We start from the raw sequence: 14479 nt of genomic DNA on the forward strand, positions 1-14479 counted from the left end.
TTGTTTGAATTTGTTATTGGGCTTAATTTTAGAATTGGATATAGTTTTGATGGTTGCTGATTTATTTTAGTTTTAAAGTTACATTGGTTATTGGATTACATGGATGTTTCTTCTTCTCGGGCTAACTGAATTTCTTATTAATTTTGATTCGGGTTTGAATACAATTGGATTGCTCTATTCTCTTTTATAAGATTTCGATTTTCTAAATTATTCTTACACTTATTTTCACAAATAACAAATCTTTTCACAAATCAACTACCTTGCACAAAAATGTTTTTAAAATATACTAATTTTAAATTATTTATCTAGACGAATTAATATCTAATTTCTAATAAATAAATTAAAAAAAAAATTACGGATTTTATATTCTTCCCTCCTTAAAAGAATTTGGTCCCCAAATTCACATAACATAAATAAATTAAATAAGTCACTAAAGAAAAGAAATCATACCTTAATTGCGATAGTTGTCATTTCCTGTCAGCTGAAACACACGTCCTTTGTCCATCTTGTTATCTGCTTCCTTCCTTGGTGGCAGTGGCGGATTGTGCGGGCAATTCGAAATCTTGTGTCCTACTTCTCCGCAATAAAAACAAGCATCTGTATTCCAACGACAGACTTTGTCAGGATGATTCTTGCCGCACCTCGAACACCTTTCTCGATCACCTTGACCTCCGATGTTATCGTACACGTGTGGTTTCTTGAGTGGTCCCCCTTGAAAAGATTGCCCACCAGTTTGAGTGAACCGCCTCTTATTCCAGCTGCCAGACGCCTTTTCAGATTCTGCTAAGCCTCTCTCGATCACTAATTCCTTGTTGAGGTCAGCCTCGTATGTCTGAAGTTCAAAAGACGCCACAGAGTTCCTGATGTTGCTTCGAAGTCCCTCTTCCAATCTTCGTGCTCGACTGCTCTCATCTGCCACTAAGGTCGACGCGTACTTCGCAAGTATTGTAAATTCTGCTTCGTATTCAATGACGGTTCTGTCTCCTTGCTGAAGCCGAATGAAGTTCCTCTCTTTCTGCAGATGAACTGTTCTAGGAAAGTACTTGTCCTCCAAAGCCTTCTTGAACTTTGCCTATGTATACGGTTCAGGATTTTCTTCAATATTTGTCGTCTCATTCTTCCTCTTCTCCATGACCCACCAGTCGTAAGCGCTTTCTTGAAATTGGTACACAGCTAAGGTCACATTCTGTTGCTCACTGCTCCCAAGAAGTCCGAAGGCCTTTTCCATCTCTTGGATCCACATCTCAACAATAGCCGGGTCTGTAGCTCCATCAAAAGTTGGCGGGTTGAAACGCTTGAACTGAGAGACGATGTTAGGCTTTGGTTGCTGATTTACAAGTACAGCTAGAGTTTCAGCCAGCTGGTCAAAGACGTTTCCTCCTTCATCATTGTTGCCCTGTTGCCATTGTTGTTCTGATTTTCTTTATTTTCTGATTGTTACCATTCTCCCCGTCCATCTTTTCTAAAACCCACAAAACAATTTCTAAACTTATAGTCAATAATCAGAAAGCACAAAAGTCAAACATATCAAATAATCACACAAATAAATATTTAAATCAAATATAATTTCTTAAGACCTATACGATAGTCTACAGGATCGCATCCTAGGGAATGTACTAGTACCATACCTAATACACTCCGAAGAACAGCCTGCTCTTGGTACCAACTGTAACAGCCCGCACTTCCGGACTATTAGTTCTAAATCGAAAACTAAAAATAAAATAGATTCTTACTCGATAATTCAAAATATATAATGAAAGTCAAAGCAGCGGTCAAACTCAATAATCAAAATCATAAAAATAGAGACGCAGCTCCACAAATCCGATATTAATTGTCTAAACAGATAATCAAATTAATTTTTTAAAAAGACATCCTCTATTCTAATTCAAATAGTACGAAACAAAGCAGCACAGATCTCCACATAGTTCTCATTCCTTATTCTAATATAAATCTCACCCAAAGTTTTATATTTTTAAAATTCAGAATTTAAAATAGAACATAGCATATTTTAGAACAGATAAGGACAGAGTAAAACAGAACGAAACGATAATTCTTATAAGTACCACAGTCTTGGTCTACGGCCACACTTTGCCAGTAGCCGGCATCTAATTCTTATTCTTTTTATTTATACCACACTTTGCCAGTGGTCGGCATCTAAAGTTCAATAATTACGCGCACTTAATAGGTATCTAAGTTGCACACTTGTGCGCCTAATAATAATAAGGGTATCTAAGGCTAGTTCCGGAACTATAGCGTAAATTACGAACGGGTTCGAAAACGTAGAGACTGGGTTTCAAAAGATTCTCGTATCTTATTTCTTATACAGTTCGAAACAGAATTCTTATATCTTATACGAAATTCGAAAATCAGAGTATCAAAACTTTTAGGAAAATAAAAGTAAGTTAAAAAGTACTTACCTCACAGTCGACACTTAAAATCCGAAATTATAACACGAACAAATCCTAAAATTTACCAAGCAGAAAATAATTAATTATTAAATTTCTAAACAAATTTTACTCATGCACTATAAACATACAACACAAGCAGACCACATGTATAAAGACTAGACCAAACTTTAATCTTAGAAATTAATTAATAGACGACCAAAATTTACATACTTAATCAACTTACACACTTAACACAACAAAACTACCAAACAGAAACTAACTTCACAATTTATATTCAAGTGACCCGAAATTTATAATCTTAAAAGTATACTCCCAGTTATCTAACTAAAATAATCGGCCCAGGACTTAGAGTTTAAACAACCAAGTAAAAGCAAATGGGCCTTTAAAAGCTCAGCTTGTTATCAATGTGGCTAACCTAACATTAAGTATAAACATACCACCTGATAAACTTTAACATACAATATTAGTTAACTAATTAACTAAAATAAATACGAGGCATGCATATTAGGTTAAAAACACAACCGAGCCTCACATCAATCTCATGCAGCATGTTGTATTCAATTATTAGCATGCATTCATCCTTTTAACTTAAACAAAAAATATTTTACATTTAACTAATGATCAAAACATAATGCATATTAATTCTTGAAAATTTCTTTTTAAATAATTATCAAGTCTAAATATCACAAATCTACTTTTAATCACATAAAATAAATAATCACATTTATCATTCTTTTAATTTACATAAATAATTATGCATGTAATTAGAACATATTTTATACTAAATTAATAATATAACTATACAACCAAGAAGCACACAACCTAGTATTCTTATTTAGCCTAGTATTCTTATTTAGCAATTTAACATGCAAGAAAATAAATATTTATCAAGTTACCTACCCCTTGTTAAAAAAAAGCAAAACAATTTAAAAACAGTGGTAATTTAAGACAGTGACAATATCAGCATACACGAACAAATAGGATGAGCATGAGATTACAGGAGGCCAATTAAATACTATAAATATTCAAAATAGTAATGTAGGCATGTTGACATATATAGATAAATCACACATGATTCATTAAAGGAGGATCACATATAATCTTTAATTATAATCTTTAATTGACTTCGTTACGCGGGATAAAGATGAATATATTCATACAAAAGCAAAGCATGCATGTTAAAATATAATAAACAATGGTCATGGCACACATAGAGATAGTAACAGAAATATATAAACAAACAGAAATATATAGATCACATATAATCTTTAATTATAATCTTTAATGAGTCTGAAGAATTAATGACCATGTACGGGTTCTTATTATAGTCTAATGGGGTCCTTATATAGCACACCAAATCCTAATCTCAACTAGGAAATAATAATATTTCCTCCTAAAGATTTACAACCTCTCCAAGTAAATTAATAAAATATTTGATACACACAATTACCTAAACTAAAAATATTTCGATTTTCTAAATTATTCTTACACTTATTTTCACATATAACAAATCTTTTCACAAATCAACTACCTTGCACAAAAATGTTTTCAAAATATTCTAATTTTAAAATATTTATCTAGACGAATTAATATCTAATTTCTAATAAATAAATTAAAAATAAAATTACGGATTTTACAGGTTTGGTAACATATAAAATATTAATACTGGATAATTTTATTATTCCAATAATTTATTATTATTTAATTAGTGGATATATAAACCGACTCGCTTTTTATAGTAATCGAGAACAAGTTTCATTATAATAAAATAATATTTTTCTCTTTTTCATGTACTTCACCATTCCTAAGTATGTAGCCACGTAAATTATGGCTCATTTATTTATATCTTAATATATTCTTAATAAGGCTAATTTGAATCTCTAAGACATTAAGATTGTTTGGCTGTAAAAAAATATCAACTTAATTGATCAAAATATCTTTTAATCATTAAGAAAGAAAATATCAGCTGAACTATTAAGAGCATATGAATTATCATATTATCACCCTCTTGTGTTCATATGCGCTATATCTAAAATTATTTACTTGCTTTATAGCATTTTAAACTATATAACTATACTTTTGTAAATGAAAGGACATATGATAATTATAGTAATTTTTCGTAACTGAAACATGATAAATTTAATTATTCGTAATAATTACAATAATCATTGCGATAGTTATAAACTTTTTAATTTGCAATGTACTCCTTTACATATTACAATATTTACTTTTTTTTGTTAAATTATGATAAATGTAGGTTATGGTGATTTAAAACCTCTAATGTCAAATAAAAACCTTTCATCCAATAATAACGAATATATGTATTAATGCTATATCACTACAAGAAATAAGACTAAAAAATGATCGTAAATGTTCGGTTATTTTTAACTAAATTCGATAGCGTGTAGTTGTGTTTAGCTAAGTTCGACCAAAATTTTGATGGTCTTTTTTTGAGCAAATAGAATTTATAAAATAAGTCCGTTTAGCCTAAATTCGACCTGCTAAATACAACTGAATAAATACGGCCGCCCTAAATACCACCGAAAGTGGTTGAATTTAATTTTTCACTAAAATTTGAAAATCTCACCCGTACAATTTAATTTTTTGAATTTTTTTACTAAATATTCTCTTATATATAAATATTTTTCTAAATATTCACTAACATTTAAATAATTTATAAAAAATAAAATTCTCAAAATACTAAATACCACCGAATGAGGTCGTATCAACAAATGCAACCGATTTCCATTGAAATTTAATTTTAAAAAGAGCAGGATATCTAACCCAACTTTTGGAGCAATTTTTTTAAAAAGTGTGGGAATTTCCAGCCATTTCCAAATTCAAATTTCAACGAAAACTTGTTGTATTTTGGAGTGTCAAATAAATTTTTGACGTGACAAGGCTAAATTTAAGAACATTCGGTTAAATTTAAGGGCACGACTAAATTCAACCGATGGTGATCGCATATAATTACTAAATATGACCATATTTATATATGACCGAATTAAGTTAAATTTAGCTTCGTCCTTAAATTCAACCGAACGCGGGCGAATTTAACCCCAATTGTATTTATTCAGTTGTATTTAGACTTATTTTCTTGTAGTGATATAATTAGAGGAAAAATGCAGAAATTTATTTGTCAAGTAAAATTATTCATTCAGAATTCAAATTTCTTAGTTATTCATATCATTTAGAAATTTTAATTATTCAAATAAAATTTATCAAACGACCCTTTAAATGGGCATAAAGGATTTTTAATATAGATACACCATGACTCCTTTAGTAATTGCGGTAGTTCATCATAAATTTATAAAGTTTGATATTAAAATACATTGGTGGGAGATTTTTCTTTTGTAATCGGCCGATTTTTCAAAAATCGCCGATAAATCGCTCAAAAATCGGTTAAAAATATTGATCCGGTTTGACCGATTCCCGATAAATCGCTGATAAATCATCCAATTTTTTAAAAATCGACCGATAAATCGTAAATCAGTATCTCAACCGAATAATTCCGATTTCCGAAATCTATAACACTGCATATTCGTAAGAGTAAAATGTCAAACCAATATTATAAGTTTATAACCGGTTAAGTTGCAGACAGCCTGATATATTTATGAAACTTGGTTATTAAAATAAGATAGTACCTACAAAATATGATTCTGCTGCGTGCAACCCTAGCAGCCTCTCATTATGGTATTATTATATATATTATTTAAAAAGACAACAAGTGCACAGTCCTGCAGAAGATTGACTATTTGGGAGCTAAAAGCAAGATCGCATACAGAAGAAGGTTGTCCATCAGTAGTAGGTGTCACAGTGAATAGAAAATCTTAATACTGGTTAAATATTGACAATTGGTCAATTTAATTTCTTAAACATTACTCCTACATATATTTTTTAATCTAAGAAGGTTTGTGTCATTCAATTACTTAGCTAATCTGATTGGTGCATACTTCCTGCTCCCTCAGTCTAGATGAATGAATTCTTAATACCTGTTTAAGATTCTTATCTATTATAATTATGTTAATTATTTCAAAAAAAATTTATTTCTAATTAAAAATTGAATATTTAATTTTTATTTTAAAAAATTGAAAAAATAAATTATAAAATTTTACTAAATTAGAACCTTAAAATAGATGTCAAATTATTTATTCTAAATTTTAAGAATCTACGTAGTTAAAATCATTTCTTTTATATACTTAAACGCCTTTTCAATTGCACATGGATTTTAATCATGTGCATTTCAAAAATGTTAGGCTTGTATATATTGAGATTTTCAGAAATGTTAATCCATTCACGAGCCTCTTTTTGAACATTAGTTCTCTATTTCTCTCTTCTACTCAACGTTAATGTTCTTCATATATGGCATTTTTGTCGCCTGATCTCAAGAATTTAGTGATAATTTATATATCCCGAAAATTTCCAATACAACTAAATATGTTATTATTCTACAGCTATACTCTGTCGTTCCACGTCCTGGGTTCGACTCTAACTCAACCGAGAATTATAGAGAATAGATACCCGTTATAAGCCATATTAGTCAAAAATAAATGAAACTTAGAAATTCGGAGATGCTCGTGCAATAATGTGTCCGTTTGAGAAATTTTAAAATAAGTAATTTATAAATTAAAATTAATAAGTGGCTTAAAAGTGATAAGTAAATAATACTTATAAGTTAGTTAAGTGTTTGGTTAATTATACTTACAAGTTAGAATTTTTTTAAACTTAAATGAACTAAAATAAATAATTTTTAAATATCATTATCTTAATTCATGACTCTTAAATTAATTTAACATTTAAAAACAAAAATTTCAAAACAAAAATTAATAAAAAAATGAAAAATTAAAATAAGTTGAGAAAAAGTATGTCATTATTAACATTCAACTTATCAGTTTATAAGTTGTAAATTCGACTTATACTAATAAGTCAATAAGCCACTTATTTAGTTAGTAGTGGCCAGACAGTAGACAGCCCAATATGTCCGTTACAACTCAGGCATCACCTATTTAAGTTAGAATTATTACTCCTAACTTACACATGTATGACACTCATAAAATAGATTAAAACATACATATTCTCCCACCACCGCAACGGAGAAGTCAGAAGTTCTAGAAGAGGAAACAAAATTTCAAGAGGATGACAGTTTTTCCTTTTTTAAAAACAATTAAAATCATTTTATAATCTAAAAGATTTGGGATGATTAATTGTGTTAAATATTGTAAGATCTATGAGGCTTTCGTCTCACATTTTGAAGTTTTCAAAGCTCTGTTAAAACTTAATATAAATTGATAAAATCTTGAGAGTGTTGATATGGAGGTTTATTCTAACATCTTAAAATTTTAGGCGAGATTTGAATTGTTTCATTAATCTATAAAATAAACATATTTAGGTTTTTCTAAGTAGAACGTGATTCAAATGAACTAAAATATTTTTAATAGTTCAAAAATATAGAAGTGACTCACAAAATATAGTCAATATCTTTTCAGAATTTAAATTTTGGATCAACCCGTGAATACAAGCATGTTGGAGGAGTTTGGAAGAGAGTGAGTGACAATGAAATGTACAGTATGAGTTTGGAGGAGTTTGATGACAATAGTAAGCAGCACATTCGGATTTATACAGAAATTAATTAAAATTATTTAACCGAACAAAGAAAGATTAAGTAGCTATAACAACGAATCAGGGAAACGTGGTCCAATACTGGGCAACTACGTATGCATGTCTTTAATCACTAATTATTTTAATTAATAATTAATATATATATGGATTAGAGTAATTAGTGTGTAAAAGGGTTTTGGACAAATGGTACGTAAAACCAAAGCTAGCCTGTTAAACATTGCACGGAGTAGATATTAGAATACTTTCTCCGTTTTAGAATAGTTGTTTACCTTTTGATTTTTCTCTGTTGAATTAATTAATTTGACTAAATATTCAAATATTATCTTTCACAATTTTAAGAAATTACAAGATAAATTTTGAAGAGGGTTACTTACTGTTGTGCCTAAAATCAGCCTTGAGCCGAATTTATCTCCCATAGAGGAATTATATGAATTGGCATAATGGATTAGGCTTTCTGGATGACAATGTAAGGATTATGGGTCTAAGTGGGCTGATATGATAGGGGTATTGAGACAATGGTTAGAGTCTGTTATGAGGGTTATCATAACAGGGTAATAAGAGCGGCCTCTTACAGATTAGCCAATACTTTATGCTTTTTAGAATATCCCAAGACCCAGGGGTAGTCAGGAATTATAATAGGTCGGGCTATTTCCAATATGGCGAGAGGCCTACACGGGCTTATCCTGATTATGGCGAGAAGCCTGCAGAGGCAGTGTTCTACTAGGACACAACTCCTGGTCAGCAAGGAATAGAGAGTTGGAATCCTAACATGTTACTACAACTTGGAAAACGTGGATATACATGATATACGTATGGAATATACATATATCTCATGGATAATTACATTAATAATATCAAAGATAAATAAGGATTGGTGGTATATTAGAAGTAGGACTCTTTGGATTAAGTCTAAACCTAGTTGGATAAGGCTTGGACGCTATTATGGGCTTAGTAAAAACGTGGATAGCCCATCATGGAGGAGTCCTACGGCTATAGAACTACATATGGACTTGATTCCTATAAATATAGAATATGTAGGCCATTTGCAAAGGTTGGACACCCGTTTTCTCTACCAAAACACACGGTGGAGCTCTCGCGAAACCAATTCCGGGCACCCCCCACGACTGAGTAGGAATTACTCCGCCACCACGCTCAGAATCCTTGCAAATTCAGTCCAACCGCAGCCACAAACACCCCCCGCTTCCGGTAGATTAGGCGTATTTAGCTTTTCACCATACGCTCAATTTTTGGCCCAAATCTCTGTGATTCTTCCGTTATTCCAGCAATAACCTCCCCGGATGTTGTACCAAATTTCTCTCACAACATTTTTGGCGTTAGAAGGAGGGGATTGGCGATCTTTTGAGGGGAAAGATGCGGAAAAGCTCTGGCGATGAACGTACACCAGAGAACAACAAAGGCGGCCTTGAAATCGAGCCCAAGGAGGCCATTAATGGAGATAATATGGAAGATATCACGTGGATATGCAGGAGAGTCGATCTCCCATTAAAATAAATTCGAAAAAAAAATATATGAAAAAATGGTGGTTAAAAGCATGGTTTATCGGGGAATAGGTGAAAGGCAAATAGCCTCAACTGCATATTCTATGGCTCCGGTATACAAGTGTTTTAGCTTTGATGAAAAAGGTCCTGGATATTATGGCCTAAATATGGTTTTCAGGTGTTGATTCCATTCGAAGAGGATTGGAAATAAGGCTCAACCGGTGGCTGCGGGGAAACTCGGAAATTGCTCATAGCCCTAGACATGAGGAAGGAAGGGCTGGAGAGAGTCCTCCGGAAAATGTGCTTTTCTGATGATTGACCTGAGAAATGAAGAATGAGAGAAAAAACTTCAAAATATGGATGGTTTCTACTGCTTGAGGAAGAAATTCGGCTAGAATGAAAAGATGTAAAGACCATATGGAGAGGCTACAATCAAATAGGCCTATGAGACAAATGGTGAAAACCCGATTAGAGGTTTCCCCTCTATACGAAAAACCCTGGTCTGTGGCAGTTCCCGAGCTAAATGTTGGTAAATAAAATATCGGGGAAGACAATGATCTAGTTTACCCCATAATTGATGTTTACAACCCTAGAATTGATAAAGATAAGAATCCTATCTCAGAAGACGGGAATATGCTAGGATATTTTGTCCAAGTAGAAGGCCATGGAATCATCATGATGGATCACAATGGGGAATATATGTATACCATGGACATGGAAAACCTCGATACGGGTTCTCACAGATGCGCTGAAACTCCAAAATAAATATTTGTTGGAAAATGACTTCGGTAAATGTCGACGAGGGGTATGTGCCTTTTTCATAGAAGTCGGACCACCTTATAATCAAAAAATTAGAGAAACCTTGGAATATAATAGAATCAGGGGTGATATTACGGCCAGAAAGGACTATCATATCCCCATTTTCCAGGGTAATAGAGGAATCCCATATTCCCTTTTTCCAGGGTTTAAATGAATCTACATTGCCTAACTTCTACAAAATAAGCGTTACCCCAAATATTATGGTGTCTCTAATCCAGAAGAATATTTTTATCACTTTAACATGTAGATGGGGGTGCATCTGGTGGAAGGCAATGCGAGGTGTAAGCTATTGGGTCCTCGATGAGAAGGCCTATCAATGGATTGAAAAGTTTCCCCTAGAATCTATTTCTCTACGGGAGCAGATGGAAAGGCTATTTTTGACGTGGTTTCAAGTTCTTACAACGCTCCAATCACTACTGAATTCAATGTAGACATCTAAATAAAAGGGCAGTCATGAGATATTGAGGAAACACATTTCTCGGTTTAGCATGGCATGGGCAAATTCAAGGGAAGTCCCAAATCTGACATGCCCCAAAATATTACATTTGTGCATTTAGTGAAGAGGATCTTATAGTAAAAAATGGAGAATCTCAATTTGGAGGTTCTATCTCTTAGGGTTTAAGGCCCATCAAATTCCATCTTCACCCGAATAAGGGGTTCAACCGAATAAGGGTTTAAAAAGCAGAGGTTAAGGCCTACAAAAGTCCTCTTAAATATGCTCGGGATTTCTATTGGAGTATGTGTTTACCTGGGCTAGGCGTTCAACTAGACTTGGCATTCAACTATACCAGGGGTTCAACAAGCCAAGGGTATGGTAAAAACTGGAAAACCCCAAATTTACCCCGTACTTCAGCCTATAAGCGGAGTAATTAGGTAAGCCTGAACAACAAAAGAGATGCGAACATATTATTTATGACAAGCAGAAAAAATCTAATGCAAAAGAGGTTGTGAACTCCCTGATTGGTGGCCAATTCTCTAATAATAATAAGCCCGAAAACTAGGCTTCCATGGAAAAGTGGTTTAATTTTTTGAGGAACCCAAATAGAGGTTCCATGATGGCATGCTCCTGGAGGATAAGTTTCAGAATCTAGAAGCTTTCCATGGTGGAGGAGTGTGACTAGGAAAACCCCCGGGTAGAGGTTCCAAAGAATTCTAGGGAGAGGCTCCAACTAAATATGAGAGACCCTATTATGGGAGATGAAATAAGGGTCCTACACTCCTAAATCACTTTTTCTTAAGGGGATGAACTATGGTTTTAAATATAATCAAAACCCCCGACCCAAGGGAGTACTGAAGCTGGAATAATATGGAAATGAAAGCATATAAGGCCTATATCGAGGCTATTATATTTTCTGGTAAAGCCCAACAACCATGAGAGCCCATGTACTAAAGATAATAAAAATGTCATCTTAGGATTTATGAGATGGTTGTGGAGGTTGCCCATGTCGAAAGGGGTTGAAGGCATGAGAAACCCCCAGAATTGGTTCGTATAAAGGGTATATGAACATCTCCACCTGGCCCGAAAGTGCATGATAGCCTCTAAGGTTGGCTTATAGCAGAAGCCCATGGAAGAAAACTAGCTCAATTTATTAGAGCTTCTATCAGGAACAATGCTGATCATTATTATGGCCATGAAAATGAAGTTGTTGGCCAAATGCTAGGTCTCTAACACGGGGGGTTCTTCTGCTACATTCCACTTCAACATCATAGGTCAGAACCTAGAGTTGTAGGAGCCCATAAATATGAGCTGGACAATGGAATACTCTCGTAGGGGATAGAAGAAATTTGAAATACCCCGGTGGGGGATAGAAGTAAATCTGAAATACCCCCGTAGGGGATGGAAAAAATGTGAAATACCCCTGTAGGGGATGGAAAAAAAATATGAAATACCCCCGTAGGGGATGAAAAAAAATCTGAAATACCCCTGTAGGGGATGGAAGAAATCTGAAATATCCCGGTAGAGGATGGAAGAAATATAAGATACCCCGGTAGAAGGTCTATTTCAGGGTATTGGTAAAAGCTATTTAGCCTGTTCTATGAGCTAGTTGAGGCTAACCCGAATCCTGTGATGGCCAGCCTCATGGATACCTATATATGCTTCTCCTCTACGAGAATGAGAAGCCTTACAAGGTTTAACTTTCGACCACAGAGAAACTATCTTGAAGAATCGGGGGTAGTCTATATCCTCTCTACTTAGGGGTAATCCAATTTTTTGAAACCCCGGTGGAGGCCCAAAATCTCTTATTGGAAAAATTTAATGAAGGTATATTTTATTGGTAAAATCATGGAGGCCTGCATACATGAGGACAAGGAGTTCAACATATCTAGTTTTCCCCTCAGTAATAGGCCTCCTAGGTTCGAACATTTGACTCCCAGAAGAGATACAATAATATTTATGAAATCATCAAGGAAATCTTGTCTTGTTTTATGGGAAGGTGTATAGATAGTAGACGCTTCTCCTACGATACCTCTTGTTTCTTACAATGAGCATGCTCACGTAAGCTTAGGGGTTCGAAGCGAAAACTAGTCGAGCCCGTTTGTGGAATATATAAGGTTCCTCTTGCATTTAAATAGCTATAAGGAACCGGGGGGTAGTGGATGGTATGTTGTATGCTACCTAGGATGGTGTCTTGAAAGTGATTGATTTTTAAGCAAATTGGTATTTTCAAACAGTTAATGGATTGGGGTAATGGAATTTTCATAAAAGCCCTAATGGGAACTGATCGCATGGGGTGAGAACCCCCAATGGAAATTTATTTTTAAAGAATTCAAGGAATCTTGGACAGGGATTATGTATAGATTGGATTTAGCTTTCATGGATTTCTCTGGATATGCTTTTGTGGATGAAATTGGCTTTCATGGATTTCTTGGAATTGACTTACACGCCACAGATTAGATTTGGCATTCATGGATTGGCTTTTACGCCATTGATCAGAACATATATGGTTTATATATGAATTAGAATGGATAATATATGGATTATAGTGGAATATATTTGGAAATCCCTCGGGATTCTGGGGCTATATGGAATTTTAACTTGGCTAGGGTTTACATAAGTCTTAGGAAAGCCGAAAATGTATCAAACCCGGGATGAAGTTGATTTACTTCAATCCTTCGAACCAGAAGGGCCCAAAAGATTAGGTGGAAAACCTAAGGGTATATGCTTATTTCAAGACCCTAGGGAATCTAGGTATATGGATAATCTAGATTGGGAACAACCCGAACAAGTGTGGATTACACTTAAAAAGAATATCGGAAATGTTTGGATTATACATGAATTTGGGACGGATCCCAATTATTTAACCTATTTGATTCCCTTTGGGTGGTAAGATTTAACTTATGCAAGAGAATATATATTTAATGGATGAGTTTGTATGGATACATAACTCCTGGTTTAGGTTCATGTAGGTATATGAACTTCATTGGATAGATTCATATAGAAATATGAATCTCTGGATAGGGTTGGATTCCTTTCCACAGGTGCACGTCAATCTCAGGGAAACTGAGCTAGTGTAGATCCTGTGAAATCTTGTATAAATATGGTTGGAATTGGAGTGCAAGGACCTTGCACAGGGAATAAGAATTTACAAGGATTATGTAAGTTTAGGTTCCAATGTGAACCTAGGAATTGGAATTGAATACATGATCAAGAAGATAGTCAACGAGTATAGAGGTAACCCTATCACTTTTATACTTCATATCAGCCTTTAACTATTTGACTCTTTCAGCTACATCCTGGATGAAGAGACATCCAGAACTTTGGGAATTGGGCTTCAGCTACCTTGATGAACGACCGCCAGATCCAAATGAGGGTTTAGCTATTATCCGTAAACCCCTCTTTTGGGATAGCCCGACTAATTACTCTTGGGAAATCTATAGAGCATATGCCTATAATATTGGAGTTACGGACAAGGGGCATCAACATTATCCTCCTCCGCTGAACAAATTCTCATACTTTGCATTCAATGGTTGGCTATGAATTTCTTATCATTTATCATCTAGATGTGGGTTTCTAGGCATTCACCTGTTGGTTGTGTGTTTCTTGGCATTCACACGCAGACCATGAGACGATTTGGCATACACCTGCTGGATGCAAGTTCTTTGACATTCACTTCTTGATTGTAGATTCATTGG

At 34.0% G+C, this 14479-nt stretch overlaps 1 protein-coding gene across 1 annotated transcript; it reads right to left on the minus strand.

The window, feature by feature from the left end:
• Window positions 1-451: 451 nt before the first annotated feature.
• On the minus strand, window positions 452-1457 carry LOC141679203 (uncharacterized). The gene is made up of 3 exons (XM_074485711.1): window positions 1442-1457; window positions 1184-1380; window positions 452-1072 (listed from the first exon to the last, which is right to left on the minus strand). The coding sequence occupies exons 1-3, from the start codon at window positions 1455-1457 to the stop codon at window positions 452-454; spliced, it is 834 nt and encodes a 277-aa protein (XP_074341812.1).
• Window positions 1458-14479: the final 13022 nt, after the last annotated feature.

This window comes from Apium graveolens, chromosome 8 (genome assembly GCF_009905375.1).
Source record: "Apium graveolens cultivar Ventura chromosome 8, ASM990537v1, whole genome shotgun sequence".
Classification (NCBI taxonomy): domain Eukaryota; kingdom Viridiplantae; phylum Streptophyta; class Magnoliopsida; order Apiales; family Apiaceae; genus Apium; species Apium graveolens.

Bases quoted from the DNA above. Each gene is read 5' to 3' on its own strand.
- LOC141679203 (XM_074485711.1), bottom strand. The intron at 1,073-1,183 runs GTGACCTTAGCT...CCGTATACATAG, and splicing joins GGAGCAGTGAGCAACAGAAT to GCAAAGTTCAAGAAGGCTTT.